General features: G+C 46.7%; 1 protein-coding gene across 2 annotated transcripts in view; it reads right to left on the bottom strand.

Moving 5' to 3' along the window:
- YIPF4 (Yip1 domain family member 4) overlaps positions 1–21,076 on the bottom strand; it is a 298,953-nt gene that overhangs the window by 25,959 nt on the left and 251,918 nt on the right. The window contains exon 5 of one of the 2 annotated variants that reach the window (XM_033935791.1): positions 14,852–14,965. The exons of the other annotated variant lie outside the window; for it this stretch is intronic. Coding sequence (XP_033791682.1) covers positions 14,852–14,965 — 114 coding nt within the window. The remainder of the gene's footprint in view (positions 1–14,851; positions 14,966–21,076) is intronic. 2 annotated transcript variants of the gene reach the window in all.

Raw genomic sequence — 21,076 nt, 5'->3', positions numbered from 1 at the left:
TTTATTCCCAGCTGGGTTAATTGCACACCCAGTGAGGACAGGTAGACATTGAAAAGCAATGGGGATAGTGGTGACCAGTGTTCCCGCTAAGCTACGCTGGCCTGCGCTCGCGCACAAAATATTACATCGCAGCGCACAAGTTTCTCTTCACAGCGCACACACGCGTCGCAAAGGTAAGGGGAGGTAAGGTAAGGGGACGCATTGGGGGGATTGCACTTCCCCACAATTGCCATGCTTCGGTTCCTCTTCTTCCTTCCTTCCTCCCCCCCCCCCCCCGCGGGACCCTGCGGCACCATCAACTCTTACTCCCTCTAATGTCGGCCCTGCAGCTCCAGACTTCCTCGCACCTTCTCCCCTCCCCCTTTGGATCGCTATTATTTTAAATGTTATAGCCGCGGAGCTGTATCCATCAGTGGAGATGTCTAACCTCGGCCTGCCCCGGAACTCTTACTGCAACAGTGACTTCCTGTTCCTGCCTAGACGGGCGGCTGCTGCAGTAAGAGTTCCGGGGCAGGCCGAGGTTAGACATCTCCACTGATGGATACAGCTCCGCGGCTATAACATTTAAAATAATAGCGATCCAAAGGGGGAGGGGAGAAGGTGCGAGGAAGTCTGGAGCTGCAGGGCCGACATTAGAGGGAGTAAGAGTTGATGGTGCCGCAGGGTCCCGCGGGGGGGGGGGGGAGGAAGGAAGGAAGAAGAGGAACCGAAGCATGGCAATTGTGGGGAAGTGCAGAGCTGCAGGGAAGAGTGTTGCGGTACCCAGCTGGAGGGAGAAGGAAGATGAGGGAGGGAATTAAAGGAGATGCCAGGGCTTGGAGCGTAGGAGGAAGGTATGCCAGTCTAAGGGAAAAGGAAGGGGGAGATGTGAGAGCATGGAGGGGGAGCGAAAGATGGAAGAAAAGGAAAGGAGAGAGATGCCAGAGAATCAGGGAAGGGGAGATACCAGACTATGAGGAGAGGTGTGGGAGAGGGAAGGCGAGGAGAGAGATGCCAGACCAATGGGGTGAAAGGAGAGATGGAAGGGGGAGGCATACAGTTTCTGGAAGGGGCATAGAAGGAGAGAAGATGCCATATAGGGGAAGAGAGACGGCAGACAGTGGATGGAAGGAAGAGAGTTACAAGAAGATGAGGAAAGGAGAAACCACAGAAGACAAAGGTAGAAAAAAATTTATATTTATTTATTGCTTTAGGAGACATGTGTCACTGTTTCTGTGAAGCATTGTATGCAGAGTCCAGCTTCTTGCTGGTTCAATTTAACCTTTGTCTATGTATTTTTATTTTATCCCCCCTTTTACAAAACTGTGAAGCGTTTTTAGCACCAGCCTTGGTGGTAGCAGCTCTGATGCTCAGAATTTTATGAGCATCAGAGCTGTTACCTCCGTAGCTAAAATCCACACTACAGTTTTGTAAAAGAGGGAGGGGTTAGTTTGTGATTACATATTCCTTACTAGGCGAAGGTGTTTTCTGTGTTCTGTGTGTTCGAAAGACATGGTTTTCTGTTAGGATTGACGGTGTAGGATTGATCTGTGCTGGTCTGGCTTGTTTAGTTTTACAATGGGTGTATTGATGTACTGTTCACTGCAATATGTAAGATGCTGCCTTTTCCTAGGTACTCATGTGTGACGTGTGGCTTGTTACTAAAAATCACGTTTTTCGTACAGATGGGGGGGGGGGGGGTGCCAAAAAATGATGGGCCCCGGGTGTTACATATGCTAGGTACACCACTGCATTATGTAAAGATACCAGAAAGCTGGCGAAGCAAAAACTTTAAGTAAATTGTTATTCTTCTAAGTTTTGAGTATTTAACCCTCCCACAATCTCATGGGCACTCGTTTCAAGTTTCAAGTTTATTGAGATTTTGATTTAAACGCAATATCAAATATTTTCAATGTGTATAACAAAAATAAATTTTGGGAAATAAATAAAACCATTTGAACAATAAACATACAAACATATCCATAGATGATTAAAATTACATAAGGAGTACAAGGATAAACTACATTTGTTTAAAAATGCGTCCTCTGCGCCTGCTCATAAATTTGTGGAGTATGTAATTTGTCGCTCATGCATATTTTTTTTTGCACACACCTCATCAATCCTTAGAGGGAACACTGGTGACCCTTGTGGCACACCGGATGGATTGCTCCAGGTATTGGAGAGATCATAATTGAAACGTACCTGATAAGTACGGGACATAAGGAAGCCACGAAACCAGTTCAACACCTCATCCCTGATACCAACAGCGTCTAGGCATTATAGCATTTTCCCATGGTCTACTAGATCAAAGGCAGAGCTCATATCGAATTGCATGATCAGGGCATTGAGGCCCTTGCTAAACAATAGACGCAGATTATCTAGAATAGCCGCGATTACTGTCTCCGTACTGAATAAAGGTCTAAACCCGGATTGAGTTTCATGTAGGAGAGAGAACTGATTAGGATATTCCATCAATTGGGTGTGTACCAATCCCTCCATGATTTTTACAATAAATGGAATGGATGCTACTGGTCTGTAGTTGGTTATTAGAGCTGATGATTCTTTACTATTTTTAGGATTGGGGTTATTATTATGTGACCGTTGTTAGTGAGGAACTTCCCGTTTTTTAGTTTATGGGCTAAGTAGTGTAGTAGTGTGATTTTGCAGCCTACATGATTCGCAGAACATGCTGAAAACATAAGATCTTTGTTATGATCGACCTCGGTGATTTCTGGAGTGTGGAAGGGTGGGAAGGAGCACAATGTGCGCGCTCAAATTCGAGCGGTTCCTTTAATTGTAAGTCCAGGGTTTTAGGCAAGAAGTCAGACAGGAAGGTGATAACGCTGGAGCCTTCTGAACTCTCTAAGCCTATAACTGACAGATTAGATTACTCATCTCTATTAATCTTCCTTCTTGTAAATATCCTTTGGAAGCTTCACTGGTGGGTTGTGCATCTATTCCAGCCTTGGCTGCAGAACTTAGAAAAAAAAATCCAATCCCCTCTGCAAGGTCACCTCTGCGGACACTCCCCTTAAAGTTCAGTAGGTAGCAAAGCCAGGAGAATCTAATACAAATAGGAAACACAAGAAAAAAGAGAGGGGGGTGTGGGGACTCTCCGCTACAAATCAATGCTGCTCATGATAGCCAAATACATAATCAACGAACGCCAAAAAAAAAAAGCCAAGGTAGCATAATAAATTGTAACATTTCTCACTGCAAAACTGAGTAACAGGTCACTAAAGAAGACACAGTCTAAAGAGCAGAAGTGGCACCACCCTGGACTCTTAAAACCCCATAAGCTTACATAAAAGGACACTCATTTAAATTTTAGTGAGGCTGGTCAAAGATAGAAAGCCAACTTACCAGTTACTGGCAGGCGACCTGCGAATCTGACAAAATAGATGGGCAGGTGTGAAGCTTCCAGAGGATATTTACAAGAAGGAAGATTAACAGACGTGAGTAACCTAATCTTTCATTCTTGTACAATAACCTCTGGAAGCTTGAGCGCTTGGTGCAACGGTTCCTTCTGGATGGCAAGCGTGCTCGTCTTTCCTATAAGAGGGCGGCCTCCCCTTGGTATAAAGGTGGCTTAGGGTTGTTGAATCTTCGTTTCTTAACGATTGCTTGAGGCATGCGCCACATTAATGACCTTTTTAGCGGTACCTCCACGTTTACTAACACCACCTTGGAACTTTCTTGCTTTACCTCTACACATTTTAGTGCGTTTCTTCACTCTTCTTTGCTTTCTAAATGGGAATCTGCGCCCAGTGCTATGTTGCACTGCTCTCTTCGTCGGGCCTGGCACTGGGTTTGTAGGTTTCATTCCCTCAGTCCTCTGGTCTCTCCCTTTTTACCTTTACGCTACAATCCTCGTTTTCCCCCTGGGGTAGACAATGCTAGCTTTGTGCGTTGGGAAGCAAAGGGGATTCGTTTCTTGCTTCATTTGGTTGATGATGACGGTCTAATCAAACCATTTGACCTGCTCTGTGAGGAATTTACTCTACCTCGCACAGATGTCTATGCCTACCTTCAGATTCGCCATTATATATCCTCCTTGTCGAGTACTCATCTCTCAGCCTCCTGTCGGGAATTATTGATGGAGGCCTATACGTTTGGATTTCAACAGCCTGTTCCCTTGAAATTTCACCATAGACATCTGAAGGACGAGTCCCCTATGCTTGTTTGTACTAAATTGAGGGATGCTTGGGTGGGAGATTTGAACGTGGAATTTTCTGATGAAGTGATTTTGAATGCTGTAAAAAAGTTCCCTTTGTATAGTAAATATGCAATTTTTTGGGAACAACAATACAAATTGACTCTTCGCTGGTACATTTCTCCTCGGAGAGCTTTTTTGGTGGGGCTCTGCCAGACTGCGGATTGCCGACAATGTGGGGCCCCGGATGCTGGTCTGGGCCATATGTTTTGGTCTTGTCCATCTATCCATACCTTTTGGGATGCTGTTTTTCTTTTTGTTGATGGCATATGGAACATTACAGTTCGGAAATCAGCTTTGGTGTTATTCGGAGCCTCCTTGCACTTCCATCCCCGTCGGCCCGGGGCCTCCACATTTCTGCGTTGGACTGCAGTGATTGCTATTAAATGCATTTTGCTTAAGTGAATGGAAGCGGAGGCCCCTGGCTATTCCCTTTGGCATAGCCAAATGATTACGTTGCTTTCTTGGGAACGGAGAAGGGTCCAGGACATCTCTTCTTTGCCCGGACGGGCATTCCAACGAATTTGGGAACCCTTTTGGACCACATTGTCCCCAGTGGCTCGTAGCCGCCTTTTGAACTGCTAGCCCCCTGGCATTTGTCCTTTTCTTTTGATTATATTGTTTTATTTGGCATCATTGAGAGTGGGAGGGGGAGGGATGGGTTGGGGGTTGGGTTGGTGGGAGGGGTTTGGTTGGTTTCTGCAAAAATTTTGAGCTGTTTTGTTGATTCTTGTTCTTGTCTTGGTGTGCTGTTCCTTTTGGTGCTCAATAAAATATATCTGACATAACCTCTGGAAGCTTCACTGGTGGGACGTATCATAACAGTAACCAAAACATCAGGAGGGGCCCGATGTGCCCGCCGCCAGGACTGAAGCCCCAAAAGCTGCATAATACTTGGCCGCCCCATCAAGTCTGGAAAACTTGGAACAGTATGATGAGAGGCCCAAGTGGCCACCCCACAAAGCACATTAGGCGAGACCGCACGGGATTCAGCCCACGAGGAAGCTAGTCCTCTGGTAGAGTGAGCCTGCACCCCAAGGGGAGGCTTCTTCCCCACCGACACATAAGCAGTGGAAATGGCAGCATGGAGCCATTGAGAGATGGTAGCCTCGGAAGCAGGTCGACCCTGACGCGCGGGGCCCGCCAAACCAACAGAGGGTCTGAAAGATGAAAGGCATGTGTGGCCTCCAGGTATCTCAAAGGAGATGTCGCACATCCAAAGACCGCAAAACACGGTCCTTAGACTTGGAACCCAATAGAACAAAAGTAGGTAGCCGAACTACCTGGTTGATGTGGACTGCGGAAACCACGTGCAGAAGAAGACATGATCCTCGAAACAACCGCAGACTCTGTGATGCAGAGAAAAGGATCCCTGCATAATAGAGCCTGAAGCTCCGACAGTCCCTGTGCAGAAGTTTCAAGTTTATTTAAAATATTTGATATAATCGCACTATCCAAATCCAGTGCGATTTACAAAATTAAAAATAGAAAAAATAAAAAATTTTCAACAAACAGGACATTTAAAACAATTATGACGTAAAGATACTGTTGAAGAGGAGGGGAAAAAAAATTGGATTAAATACAATTCCAAAATAAATGAAAAGGATGGGTAAGGAAAGCGGTCTTGACGGTGACATCTCTCATAGAAATCACATCCAGGGGTTCATAGAGCAGACGAACCAGCGAGTGGAGAACCAGATTCAGATCCCACGGAGGACACGGCAGTCTCAAGGAAGGCCTCAGCCTCCCCGCCCCCCTGTAAGAAGCGTATATCTGGGGGAGACACCTGAGAACCCCTGAGAGAAGAGGGACCCAAACAAGACAGTCCTGCAATGGGGACACAGACGAAGAAACCGCCAGACCCTTCCTGAGGCCAACCTACAGGAAAGCCAGAACATGCGCCACCGACGGGGCCAAAGGATCCACGTGAACCCCTGCACACCAAGCAGGAAAGCACCTCTAGGCATTCGGAGGCCGACCTCGTCGAATTCCTCTCGCCATGAAGAAGCGTGGCAATGACAGCAGAAGAGAAGCCCCTAGCCTTCAAGGCCGCACGTACAGCGCCAGGCCGCAAGACCAAAGCGGTCCGGAACTTGAAGGGCTATCGGGCCCTGCATGAGCAAGCTCTGATGGTTAGGAAGACGCAGACCCCTCACGGAGCTCAACCACACCAGGTTTGTGTACCAAGGACGGCTGGGCCAGGCCGGGGCTACTAGGAATACCAGACCTTCGTGAGATGCCACCTGGCGCAGAACGTACCCTATCATAGGCCACGGGGAAAAGCCATACAGAATTTCCCCTTCTGGCCATGGTTGAACCAGAGTGTTGAGCCCTGCTCTGCCGACCTCTCATTGGCAGCTGAAGAACCTGTTCGCCTTTTGGTTCCCCGAGGATGCTATCAGATTGAAGGCAGGGTGACAAATTATGGCTTTGAACACTATCCCGGACAGGGACCATTCTCCCGGGTCCAGAATCTGACTGAGGAAGTCTACCGGCACATTGCCCGCTCCTGCCACATGAGCCGAGGACAAGGTCATCAGATACTTCTCCGCCTAGGCAATGAGCATCCAAGCCTCCAGGCTCAGCAGGGGACTCCTCAGGCCTCCCTGAAAGTTGACATAGGTAACCGCCATTGCAATGTCCAAGAACATGCAGAGATTCCCTTGAAATCACAGCAGAGCCAGACGGATCGCTTTCAATCCAGTCGATTGATCAACCATCTGCTCTCCAACGCAGTCCACTGATACTGGACCGGCACAGACTGGCAAATTGCTCCCCAGCCAGAGAGACTTGCGTCCGCTGCCAGGGTCACCGGTCCAAGACTCACAGAGGGAGTCCTTTGTACAGAGTAACCAGGCTCAACTACCATACCATACAACTGGGTGCTGTCGCCAACCATGGCAACTTCACCAGCTGAGGATTCCACCAAGACAGAAGGGACAACTGAAGAGAATGAATGCGAGCTCTTGCCCACGGATCATAACTATGGTCGCCACCAAGAGACCATACCTGCAGATACTGCCAGGCAATCGGGGCTGGAGCTGCTAACATGTCCCGAACTGCACTCCGAAGCTTGAGCTTCCTGGATTCCATTGAACACTTGGTTCCTGCCCGTATGGAACCAGACTCCCATGTACTCCAAGTTTTGCGTTGGCTCGAGGCAACTCTTCTTAAAATGGATCATCCAGCCGAGACATTCCAGCAGTCACCCCTTAGTGAACCGCCAAGCGGCCTTCCTCCAAAGAGGAAGCACTGATCAGTCAGTCGTCGAGGTACTGATGGACCAGCACACCCAGCGAGCGCAGATGGGCAGCCACCACCACCATGACTTTGGTGAATGGGCACCGACACCAACCCGAAGGGCAGCGCCGCAAATTGGAAGTGCCTCCCGAGAACATGAAACCTCAGGAACCTCCAATGATCTGGAAAAATCGTGATGTGGAGGTACACTTTCGAGAGGAAGCCAAAAACTCCCCGGGCACCATTGCTGCCACCACTGAATGCACTGTTTCCAGCCATAAACGTGGAACTTGCAGGAAGGCGTTCAATGCCTTCAAGTCCAGAATAGGTCTGAAATCTTCGGAGTCCTTCATTGGCATGATGAAGTAAATCGAGTATCTCCCGGAGCCCAAGTCTCCCTTTTGGACAACCTGCACACCGTGGCTCGCACCTTGTGGTCCTGTCTGATATTCCCAAAGGAAGGTAAAGGAAGAATTCCGGTGGAGGCTGGAAAAACTAATCAAAGGCCTTCACTGAGCACGTCAAGGATTCACTGGTCTGAGATTATCATTTGCTTTTCCGGAAGGAAGGCTGAATGCCGTCCCCCAAACCAGAGACCTGGTGTCATAATATTTTCTAGGGAGGGGCAAAATGCCAGGAGTAGGAAGACTGTTGGCGTGCTGCACTTCCAAAGCGAGGACTGGAGGGAGCTCTGAAACGCTGTCCTGCTGCCGGGGGTCCGGTGAACTGAGAAGTGCGCTGGAAAGGATGAAAATCTGGCTGTCAAGAAGCCACCTCAGGCTTACGGTCCTGAACACTGGCCATAAGGTCATCCAAACCATGGCCAGGAGTGAACATTTAAAAGAGAACCTGCTCAGCTGAAGGAGCACCCGACCACTGGTGAATCAAAATCATTCGCCGAGTGGACACGGAAGCTCCCAGCTTAGTTCAAGATGCCATAGAGTGCGTCTGTCAAAAAAAATTCAAACATGCCCAGGCCACAAGGAAGTGGCCGCCGCAGCTCGCACTACCGCCATAGCGGAAACAGAAAGACACTTGTGAACAAAATTCACTCTTCTGCCTGAACATTCTGCAGGACAACCCATCCATCTGAGGATAAAGAGATACGCTTGGTGACCTGAACCACAGCTGAATCCACCATCAGCGGGACCAGGTGCTAGGTGAAGTCCGATGCCATGGGATACAACTTTGCCATGGTCCAAGGATAAAGGAACCCTCCGGGGACTTCCAGACCTCTAACAGCACTTCCACCAAAACCGCAGTCTGGCAAAGAGGTGAACAGCAGAGGCCAAGAACTCAGAACTGTACATTCTGCCTGAATCGCGTGTTCTGAAACCAGGTTCCTTGTTCACAGTGACCCAGAAATAAGGTTAGGCAGGCGCCTAGTTTTGAAGAACCGGCACATCACCTGGCGATCCACAAGGTTTCAGAACCCACTGTTCTGGGAATCACCCAGATCCGCTGGCATTCGAAGGTGGAACAGACTGTTGTATTGGAGTCTGTAACCAGACTGTGGTCCGACCGGGACTCCACAGCACTCCCAGTGGCTACAAGAAAAAACAGCACTAGTGTGTGACCTGGCCTGGAGTCACCCTGCAGGACTAGACTGACACCAATTAGGAACCAAAAATCAAAACCTAACCAAAAAGGTTGTAAATGAAATATATCTCAATTTTATTCATTCAAAAACATAAAAGTCAGGATAATATGAATCAGCTAGATGAAGGTAAGTAGGCAAAAATGCAAACAAGTCCAAAACTCAAGAAAGAAAAACAAGCAGTTCAAAGATAAAGTCCAAACTTCTTTCTTCTTACTCACACAGTCTATAATACCTCTGAGGTTTGACTCCCCTTAGAGCTTGCACAGCCCGCTCCCAAGCAGGTTGTTCAGTTCACAAAATAGAGTTCAGTGCACTTGTTCCATAATTCACAGTGCTCAAAAATAAAGCCTCCGGCAGCCTATCAACCTACTGCCGGGTAAAGGAGAGTGCCTTAGGTTTGCTTTAACACAGCTTTTCAATAGCCTTCAAAAATTCCCGCCCTGCAAACCTCTCCCCAGAGACACTTCTAGCTTCACCAAAAGAGGAAAAAGAAAAACCAAAATATCAAGCTTAAACCAAACAATTTCCTCCAAACACACAGTTCCAAAAACACACTCACTGTGATAGCATTACTGCTTGCAGCTGGTGGCAAAACCAACCTCCATTGCTTCATCAAAAGATCCCATTTCTTCTGGCAAGGCTTCCTGTATTTCCATCGGGTGTTCCATATCTGATAATGATACATTCAGAGTGTCTTCAGCCTCCTGTACCTCCATAGGTGTGGCTTGGTCACTCCTGTTTGACCCAGGGAGTTCCTCAGGGAGAAAAGGCCTAAACCTTCTCCCTAGCCTGCCTGTCTGTTCCCCACTGCTGGCTTTTGAATCCTAGGGACCCGCCCTAACCTAGCTGAGTCAGCAGGGAACCAGTTAGCTCTTGGGCTCCTCAGGTGGTGACCCACATATTCACTACCTGCTACATTTTCAGTCAGATCAGGCTCCCCCTGGTGGTCAACTGGGAGATTATCAATATCATCAGGGACAGGACGGATCCTGTAAACTCCCTTTCTGGTTTTTCCCTTTTGACGTAACTGGGACGCTGGCAGGTGCAGAGCTTGTCTGGTCACAAGTCTGAGTGGGAGAAACAGACAAAGCCCCTTTTTCTTTTCTTTTTTTATACAGCCAGATAGCTCAGATCCACAAATTCTGGATAAAAAGAGTCACCGGCAGCCGTAACCGCTCTGTGCGTCTTAGGTCTCGCAAGATTAGCAGACTGAGGAGACTTTTCCCCAGAACTGTGCTTGCGTTTCACAAAAGCACCATCCACGCCCAGTTTAGGCGCCTCGGGCACAATCGCGACTCCGGTAGAATTAAAGAGTCAGGGCCTCTCAGGAGGAGGGGAGTGCAGGATGCGCACGTCTCACCACCCCCTCGTGGCCTGAGATACATGGCCGCGAATCTGGCCGCCATCCGCTTTATCTAAGGCATGAATTCATGCCATCCTGTCCTGAGGAGGCCACATGTGATGTTTGGAGCAAAAACAATGTTTCTAAGTCCAAAAAACACACTTTTAAAAAGTTTAATGAAAAATCCAAGATGGCCACTGCGGGTGCCAATTTTGACTGAAAACAGCCCATTAAAAACACAGATAACCACAAAAAATGGCGATTTTACTATTTTACAGGTGGGGGACCAGGGCATGCAGGGAAACCACTCAAAACCCCAAATTCAGCACCCCCTCAAAATTGCCAAACCCAGAGATACACAGACAGCTCTGATACATGTGCTGCAATACACAGTGCAAGCATAGGGAGATCAGTACCTCAGGAGCTGATTAAACTGGATTTTTTCAGGTCTTCTAACCGCCTCATCTTCCCTGTCACCACAGATCATGACCACCAGGATCTCTCAGGGGATTTAAGGAAGACACGCGGTCCGGTTCTGATCCCAGCGTACTTCTATGGAACCGCAGCAGCCTGCGTTCTACCCCTTTGCGAATGAACCAGGAGAGAGATGGCTCCCGATCCCACAGGCTGTCTAGAGGGCTTACTGTAGTTTAAGCTTACATAGCACCCTCCAGAAGCAGACAATCTTTAAGGAAAAGTCTGCGATCTCCCGCTGAAGGAACACTCCGAACGAATCCGCAGCACTTGGGCAATACCCACGGCACAGAAGAAAACAAAAGACTAGGAATTGAGAAATAAAATCACGAGCAGAAAAAACTAGAAGTTCTCAGCAAGGCTGCAGAAACAAACTGAGCTTCAAGGGGAGTGTCCGCACAGGTGACCTCGCAGAGGGGGGTTTGTTTTATTTCTAAGTTCTGCAGCCAAGGCTGGAATAGATGCACAACCCACTGGTGAAGCTTCCATTGGTTATTGTACAAGAATCTTATATTATTACGTAGACTACTGTTTGAGAGATCTTCAATATCCCTCTGTAAAGCTAATATGGATTTATCATGTTTATCAAGCAGTGAGAGCTTCGACTGAGTTGATGCAGCTTGCTCTTCTAATGTATCTAATCGATGCTCTTTTAATGCATCTAATGCATTGAGAGCTTCAATTTCCACCCTTACTAATTTAGTTTCTTCCACCTGTGTCAACATTATTTCTTTAAACGATTTCACTTCTGCGAAAGCAGGTTAAGCTTTTCAAGCATGCTAGGATCTGGTTTTAGCTTCTTCCCACTGGGTTGGGCTTTGGGAGTCTGTTCTCCTTTGTTGTTTTTCGGTGGGGACATCCGTGAAGGGAAGTCGAAACGGATTTGGTGTAAGCAGCAGAGTTAAGCAGCAAAGGTATGGGATAATTCTTTGACATTGTTAGCATTCTGGAGGAGCTTCTACTCCATTTGTCTGCTCATTGTTCTTGCCAGTGGGACTGTGTCCTTTCCCTGGAGAAATAAACCCAAGAAGGGGACCTCCAAACACCCAAGCCAGCCTGGAAAATAGAAAACTGATAGCAAAATTAACCTGAAAATAAGAAAAAGCAGAGCAGATCAGAATACACCTTCTGAGTTCACTTGCAGAAGAAAAAACTTAAGGGGGAGCTGTTCTCCAGTGCTGAAAGGGAAGAGTTGGACGATTTGAGTGACACCCTTCTGCAAAGTTCGCGATTATGGGGAAAGAACAGCAAAATTACAGAATCTGTCTCTGCAACAGAATCTTCTATAGTTAATTTTCAATTTTGTTGTGTCACCAGGAGTTAAAGAGTTTATTGTTACACTCTTATTTTTAAGGCTTTTGAAAATCTTTCCCGTACTAGGATGAGATTACTTAATTTTCCAATTACCCATTACTTATCCCCAATGCAATTGTTTAAGATGTATCTTGGCTAATATTTTTAAGTATCTAGGGCAGGGTATCAAATAGAGAGCTGCATGGGAACGGGGACGATGGGAATCTCATGGGTTCCCCCTTCAGGTCTCGGGGATCCCGTGGGGACACTCACTCGGGTCGTGGGGATCCCACAGGGTTGGAGAGAGCTTCGTTGGTGCACATGCCCCCTTTTCCTGCCCTCCAGCTGGCTCCTCTATTCAGCGTTGATGTCGAAGGGAAGGCTTCGCGTCAGCAGCGTGCAGGGCCCGCTGCCCTTCGAAGAAGCTGTAGTGACTGGTCAAGTGTGACCTCTACCCCACCTCCTTCATAAACGCTTGCTTGCTTCTCTCCCTTCTCTGCTTCGCTGGACTTAGAGTCCAGATAGAATGGATCAGGCTGAGCCATTTGGAAGGTGCATGTGTGCTGTGCATGGCAGCAGTTGGAGGGAGACAGCACTACCGGACTGAAGACTTTTGCAGAGGCCAACAAATGTACCGTAAGTAAAATCCTCTGGCTTTCAAATTCAAACAACGGCCCCACACTGAGAGGGAGAATTTCTCATGCTGCTTGGGGTTCAGAGACTCTTCCTCTCTCAGCCTCTGCAGCATAAGATTCTCCCTCTGCTTGGGGCTGAATCTTGTGCTCTAAAATAGAGAAAAAAAGAAATCAAGTAGAAGTAAACAAATAAATAAAAATGCAAGGAAGCAGGTAAATAAATGGGTGGGGGCAGGGTGGTGTTGGGAGGGGACAGGGCCATGGATGGATGGGGCTAGGGGTCTCAGTGTATTTGTGTGCCTATGGCACACTGAAGAGTTAATCCTGCCCTGTACACGGAGAATGGAAGAGAATTTTTGGTCATAGGAAGGGAGGGAGGTACAGATGAGAGGGAAGAGAAAGATGAGAGAGAGAAACTATGTAATCAAGTATCTCTTCTTCATTTTCTTAACAAATACATAACTCCTAAACATATCTCTATTTTTCCATCTTTCTCCTTATTTGGCCTCTGAGGGATTTTCTCTTTTCTCTCCCTACCACCCTTGTTTCTTGTGGGTGGGATTTTGGCAGGGATGGGTGGGGATAGAGGGATTCCTCATGGGGACGGGTGGGATTTCTGTCCCCGAGCAACTCTTTAGTGTCAAAGTCCCTCCTCGAGGGCCAGAATCCTGAATATGCATCAGATCTCATGCATATTCATTGGGGAAATCCTGAAAACCCGACTGGATTCTGGCCCTCGAGGAGGGACTTTGACACCCCTGATCTAGAGGAAATCGAGTAATTAATGAGGAAGATCAATTTGATCAGGTTTCAAATCCAGGTAATCTTGATATACAGTGATACCTCGGTTTACGAGTGCACCGGTTTGCAAGTGTTTTGCAACTTGGTGCCTTGTAAACTGAGCGCGCCTCGATTTGCGAGCGCCCCCCCCTGCGAACCGGCACCCTCACCCCGCAATCCGGCACCCCCCCGCCGCCATCGGGCACCCCCCGCCGCGACCTGAGGTCCCCCCAACCCACCCGAACCCTCTTCTTACCTTGATGTAGCCTCCGCACCTGCACCAGCATGTCCTGTGCTGTGCTGTGCCGGTGCCCGAAAATCTGCCTCCGGTGCTGGGCCTTGAACATGTGCGCATGCTCAAGGCCTGAGAGTTCACGTCCAACGTGAGAGTTCACGTCCAACTCTCACATCCAACGTGAACTCTCACGTCCAACGTATCAAAGTGAGTTTCCATTATTTCCTATGGGGAAACTCGCTTTGATAAACGAGCATTTTGGATTACGAGCATGCTCCTGGAACGGATTATGCTCGTAATCCAAGGTACTATTGTATCTGGTTCTTGAATCTTCACAAAATGTTCCCTCTACACAAGCTACATTATTAGTCACACTTCAAACTGAAGGGAAAAGAAGGTTATTTTGAAACTATATTTTCCAAGAAGAATGTCAACTATTTTTCCTGATGTGGCAAGACAGACACAGTGGAGATAGAAGACTCATATTGTTAAAGCCTAAAACTGTGGCTCTAGTTACATTTTTTCTTATGGAAAATGACAAGTTTGTCTTTTTAGATGCCCTGCATTTAGAGAATTTTCTTAAAGATAAACCTGTACACGTACAACAATGGAATTTGAATGCTGGAAGTCATAGGAGTTTGAGTAGATTGCCTGTTTTATTCCTTTGTGTTTTGAAACAATGGGAGGGTAACTTAAATCAACAAAGATTACAGAAAGCATCCATGGGAAAATTGGAAATTGAGTCTTGCCTTCCCTGGTTCTCGGCCCACTGTCCTGAACACTAGGCTGCTACTTCAACTATTTTCCATCCCAGTTCTAAAAGGAGCTCCAATCCATTCTGTTATTAAGTCTGTTAGTAATCTCTATTGACTATTTTGCAAAAGATGAAACTAACAAAAGTTAAAAATGAAATCCATTAGCATAATATGACACATCATAAATTCATCTATCTACATTGCAAATGACAGGTAAAGGAACAATTAAAAATTACAGTGAATTGTTACTGTTATAGCCCAAAACAGTTTTCCCATTAAAATGATATTATTCAACTTAAACTTACTTTAATTAGTGTAGATATAATTTCAAATGCTCCAACCACTAAAAGCATGGGTGCTATTACAATGAGTGGAAGCAATGAATAGCCTATGACTCCAAGAACTTGCCCATAAGCAACCTAAAAATACAAAGATAAACAGACATGAATATGACACCATGAACTTGCTTATTTGAGAATTATTTTAGTGTAATATCATCCTTATTAAAACAAGAAAGAAAAAAACACTGAACGCATTTATTACAAGCTTTATCTATTTAATCCTTCCCTTTCTACCTCCAGGAGCTACAATTGTTGCCCTATTTCCCCATATATTTGACATCAATTATGTCCAGGAATATGAATCATATAGCACAATCTTTAAAAAATGATGTAAAAAAAATTAACTCGAATCCTCAAAGCTATTAAATATGCTTCTCATTTGCGTGGTTAGGGAATTAAAGCACAGTTACTTACCGTAACAGGTGTTATCCAGAGACAGCAGGCAGATATTCTCAAGTATAGGTGACGTCACCGACAGAGCCCCGGTATGGACCACTTTAAAAGTGCATCGCCACTTTAAGTCTTTAGTAAGTTCACGATAGCCCAAACCGTGCCTTCCTGCCCGACGTAGGTCGTGAGGTCCCTCATTTAAGATAAGCCAGCTAAGAAGCCAACCCGGGGAGGTGGGTGGGTTGTGAGAATATCTGCCTGCTGTCCCTGGATAACACCTGTTACGGTAAGTAACTGTGCTTTATCCCAGGACAAGCAGGCAGCATATTCTCATGTATGGGTGACCTCCAAGCAAACAGAAATGGGAAGGTGGGAGTATTGGCCTTAGGAAAATAAATTTTGTAATACAGATTGGCTGAAGTGCCCATCCCTTCTGGAAAAGGATTCCAGACAGTAGTGAGAAGTGAATATATGAACTGAGGACCAGGTGGCAGCTTTACAAATTTCCTCAATGGGAGTAGATCTGAGGAAAGCCATAGAAGCTGCCATAGCTCTAATTTTGTGGGCTGTGACATGACTCTCCAGTACCAGTCCAGTCTGAGCATAGCAGAATGAGATGCAGGCAGTCAGCCAGTTGGAAATCATTCTCTTGGAAACAGGATGCCCCAACTTGTTTGGATCAAACGAGATGAAGAGTTAGGGAGATGTGCAATGTGGCTTTGTCCGGTCAATATTGTAGGCCAAAGCCCGTTTACAGTCCAAAGTATGTAAGGTGGTTTCTCCAGCATGAGATTGAGGCTTAGGAAAAAACACTGGCAGAACAACTGACTGATTAAGATGAAATTCAGTGACAACCTTTGGAAGAAACTTTGGATGTGTGCGCAGAACCACCTTGTCATGATGAAAACTGTGAATGGTGGATCTGCTACTAATGCTTGTAATTCACTGCCCCTCCTGGCAGAGGTAAGAGCAATAAGGAAAACCACTTTCCAGGTGAGAGACTTGAGATGAGCTGTAGCCATTGGTTCAAATGGTGGCTTCATCAAACTGTAAAATACCACATTAAGGTCCCAGACTACAGGAGGAGGTTTGAGAGGTGGTTTAACATTGAAAAATCCCTTCATGAATTTGGAAACCAAAGGATGAGCAGTGAGAGGTTTGCCCTCTACTGGTAGGTGAAAAGCTGTAATAGCACCGAGATGAACTCTGATAGATGTAGATTTGAGTCCAGAGTCAGACAGAGAAAGTAGATAATCCAACACCAATTCCACTACCCAAGGAAGTTGGATCATGATGATGAAGACACCAGGAAGAAAACCTAGTCCACTTTTGCTGGTAACATTGTTGAGTGGCTGGTTTCCTGGATGCGTCAAGGATTTGTCTAACAGGTTGAGAGAGATGCAAAATAGATGGATTCAACCCAAGAGAAACCAAGCTGTCAGGTGCAGTGATTGCAGATTGGGATGCAGAAGAGACTCCTTATTCTGTGTAATCAGAGTAGGAAATATTGGAAGAGGTATGGGCTCCCTGGAGCTGAGCTGAAGTAGAAGGAAGAACCAATGTTGTCTGGGCTACCGTGGCACAATGAGAATCATGGTGGCTACTACTCTCTTGAGCTTGAAGAGAGTTCTCAACATGAGAGGAATTGGAAGGAATGCATATAGAAACAGGCCCATCCAATCTAGGAGAAAGGCATCTGGAGCAAAACTGGGGGCAACTGGTGATTGTGAGGAGCTGCAAACAAGTCCACTTGTGGAGCGCCCCATTGAGCAAAGATGGACTGGAGAGTTGCAAACTTGAGAGTTCATTCATGAGGCTGAAGAATTCTGCTGAAGTTTTCTGCTAGGGAATTCTTCTCTCCTTGAATGTAGACGGCCTTCAAGAACAGATTGCGAGTTGTCGCCTAAGTCCAGATTTTTTGGGCCTCCTGACACAACAGGAGAGAGCTCGTGCCTCCTTGCTTGTTTATGTAGTACATTGCTACTTGATTGTCTGTGCGAAGAAGGAAGACTTGAGGGCAGAGGAGATGATGAAAGGCCTTGAGGGCATAAAACATCGCTCTGAGTTCCAGGAAACTGATGTGAAATTTCCGCTCCTTGGCAGTCCAAAGACCCTGAGTCTGAAGATCGTCCATATGAGCCCCCCGGCATAAGGGGATGCATCCGTCGTGATGACCCTGTGATGAGTGGGCAAGTGAAAAAGGAGACCTCTGGAGAGAATGGAAGAGGTCATCCACCATTGAAGCAACTGCAGAAGAGATGATGTCACAGATATATGTTGTGATAGACGATCCATCGTTTGAGACCACTGGGAAGCAAGGGTCCACTGAGGAGTGCGAAGATGTAGTCTTGCCAGTGGTGTCACATGGACAGTGGAAGCCATGTGGCCTAGAAGAACCATCATGTGTCTGGCAGAGTTTGAAGAGAAAGTAGTTGCTGACACAGACGTAGGAGAGCCTGAAGGCGATCTGGAGGGAGAAACGCTCTCATGAAAGTGGTGTCTAGTATGGCCCCGATGAACTGCAGACGTCGAGTCAGAATGAGATGTGATTTGGGGAAGTTGACTTCGAATCCTAGTAGCTGAAGAAAAGAAATGGTCTGAGATGTTGCTTGGACCACTTCCTAAGAGGCTACAGCCTTGATCAACCAGTCGTCCAGGTAAGGAAAGTCTTGGAAGCCGTGAGAGCGGAGAAAAGCGGCTACTACAATCAGGCACTTCGTGAATACTCTGGGAGAAGATGCCAGGCCGAATGGAAGTACCATGTACTGATAATGATGGTGCTGAATTTGAAAACAAAGATATTTCCTGGAAGCTGGATGAATTGGAATATGTGTGTAAGCTTCCTTGAAATCCAGAGAGCATAGTCTGTCGTTCTGATTGAGGAGAGGATAAAGCAGGGCGAGGGATAGCGTCCTGAATTTCTCCTTCATTAGAAATTTGTTGAGAGCTCTGAGATCCAGGATGGGTCTCAGTCCTCTGGTCTTCTTGGGAACTAAGAAGTAACGGGAGTAGGATCCCTGCATTCAGCAGGAGAAGGGATTGAACCTCCTTCAGAATAAGGTAGGACTGTGCAGGGTCCAAAACAGACTCTTTTGGAGGATGGTTTGGAGGCAGGGTTTGAAAATTTAAGTAAAACCCTGATGAATGATGTTGAGGACCCAGAGGTCTGATGTTATGAGCTCCCAGCGAATTATGAAGAACTGAAGACAACCTCCGATGGGCTGAGGCAAGGTCTGTATAATGGTGACATTGGCTATGCTCTGAATAAACACTTCAAGAAGGCTGGATTGGTTTCTGAGGGGCAGCCTGTTGTTTTTGAGGTTGTTGATGTGGTTGTTGCTGTTGTCACTTTTGCCTGGGCTGAGACTGAGGCTGGGCCATAGGCTTTGAGCAAAACATCGCTGATATGATGATTGTGGCCTATAGGGACGAGCAGGTGGAGGCTTTTTCTTGGGCTTGACCAGAGTGTCCCACCTGGTCTCATGGGCAGACAACTTCTGGGTAGCTGTATCCATTGAGGCACCAAAAAGCTCGTCCCCCAGACAAGGTGCATTTGCTAGTCAGTCTTGATGATTCATGTCTAGCTCCGACACCCGAAGCCAAGCTAGATGCCGCATAGCAACTGCCATTGCTACCACAAGTGAGGTGAACTCAAAGATGTCATAAATGGATCTAACCATATATTTGTGGAGCTGAAGAAAGTCAGTGATGAAGTGCTGAAAAGCAGGAAGTTTACGTTCCGGGAGATATTTTTGAAACGTAGCCACTTGTTTCACAAGATGATTCATGTAAAATGAAAAATGGAAAGTATAATTGCCAGACCAGTTGGCTAACATGGCATTTTGATAGACTTTTGCCAAACCGGTCCATAGCTTTGCCCTCTCTGCCAGGAAGTACAGGGTCATAAACACTTGACCCTGAAGATTTCTTTAATGTTGACTCCACTAGGAGAAACTCGTGTGGCAACTGTGGTTTATCAAAGCCCGGGATAGGACCCACTCTATAAAGAGAGTCCAATTTTCGAGGAGCCACCGGGATAGTCAGAGGTGTTCAAGTTTTTATAGAAAGTTTCCCTCAGGATATCATGGAGGGGAAGCTTGAGGAGTTCCTTGGGTGGCTGATATAGTCCAAGGCATCTAGGAATTGCTTTGATTTTTTTTGAATCAGCCTCTAAGGGGATGGATAGTCTCAGACATCTCTTTGAGAAATTTGGCAAAAGTTGACTTCTCAGATGGTAGAGAAGCCTCTTGAGAAGAAAGCTGAGTAGAATTATCTTCTGAGGAATCCTCATCCTCAGAGAGGAGCTCCTGCTCAGAATTCCCCCAGCAATCCAAATCTCTAATAGTTCGGGGTCGGTGTCAAACAGACGGTACTGAAGGCTCCAGATGTTTTGACTTCTGCAGTGCCTTTCCGGACCAAACCGACAGTCTCAGGTGACGTGTGTGTGGAAGATGAGCAGCGTCGGGAAGTCTTTGAAATCGGTTCCTCCACCAGAATCGACGCCACCACTGGAGACTCTTGAATAGGTGCCACTGGTGTCGATGGCTCAGACTGGACCGGCACCGGAGTCGATGTTGACATGGGAGTCAGCATAAGCAGCTGAAATTGCTCTTTTAATTCCTGCTGTAGCAATTCTCTTATTTGCTGCTGAAGAGTGAGCACCGGTACCACTGGCTTTTTAGCTGGTACATTTGGTGCCGCTTTATGCTCCGGCAATGAAGAGGCCGATGTCGAGACACTCACTGGAATCGGAGCGGAGCTTTTTTTGGGGCACCTCGAGGTCGGCAGGACTTGACTCATTACTGCAATGACCTGAGGGCCCGAAGGGGTAGGGGCAGGCTTCTTAGCCGGCTTACCCACTGCATGCAACACTGAAGCAGTGGCGTACCTAGCATATGTGACACCCGGGGCCCATCATTTTTTGGCACCCCCCCATCTGTACGAAAAACATGATTTTTAGTAACAAGCCACACGTCACAAATGAGTACCTAGGAAAAGGCAGCATCTTACATACTGCAGTGAGTAGTGCAACATCAATACACCCATTGTAAAACTAAACAAGCCAGACTAGTACAGATCAATCCTACACCGTCAATCCTAACAGAAAACCATGTCTTTCGAATACACAGAAAACACCTTCGCCTAGTATGAAATGTCATCACAAACTAACCCCTCCCCCTTTTACAAAACTGAAGTGTGGATTTTAGCCATGGTAGTAACAGCTCTGACGCTCATGGAATTCTGAGCATCAGAGCTGCTACCACCATGGCTGGCACTAAAAAACATAAGAACATAAGAAACGCCTTCACCGAATCAGACCTTTTGGTCCATCCAGTCCGGTGACCCGCACACGCGGAGGCCAAGCCAGGTGTTCCCCGATGAAGACCTGTTTACCCGTATCCATCAATGTGATTTGCAAGAAGGTGTGCATCCAACTTGCCCTTGAAACCCAGAATGGTGGTCTCCGTCACAACCTCCTCCGGGAGAGCATTCCAAGGGTCCACCACTCGCTGCGTGAAACAGAACTTCCTGATATTTATCCTGAGCCTGTCGCCTCTCAACTTCAGTCCATGACCTCTTGTTTGATTCACATTTGACAACGTGAATAACGATGATTCTCGCTCTATTTTGTCGAATCCTTTTATTATTTTATAAGTCTCTATCATATCCCCTCGCAGTCTTCTCTTCTCAAGGGTGAATAAGCCCAGTTTTCTGAGGCGTTCTTTGTAGCTCAAATTTTCCATACCTTCTACTAGCTTCGTAGCTCGCCTCTGCACCCTCTTCAGCAGGGCCACATCC

The sequence above is a fragment of the Geotrypetes seraphini genome, chromosome 3 (assembly GCF_902459505.1).
Source record: "Geotrypetes seraphini chromosome 3, aGeoSer1.1, whole genome shotgun sequence".
Lineage (NCBI taxonomy): Eukaryota > Metazoa > Chordata > Amphibia > Gymnophiona > Dermophiidae > Geotrypetes > Geotrypetes seraphini.
The sequence above is the reverse complement of the archived record's forward strand: the minus strand, read 5'-3'. Positions and strand labels throughout refer to the sequence as shown.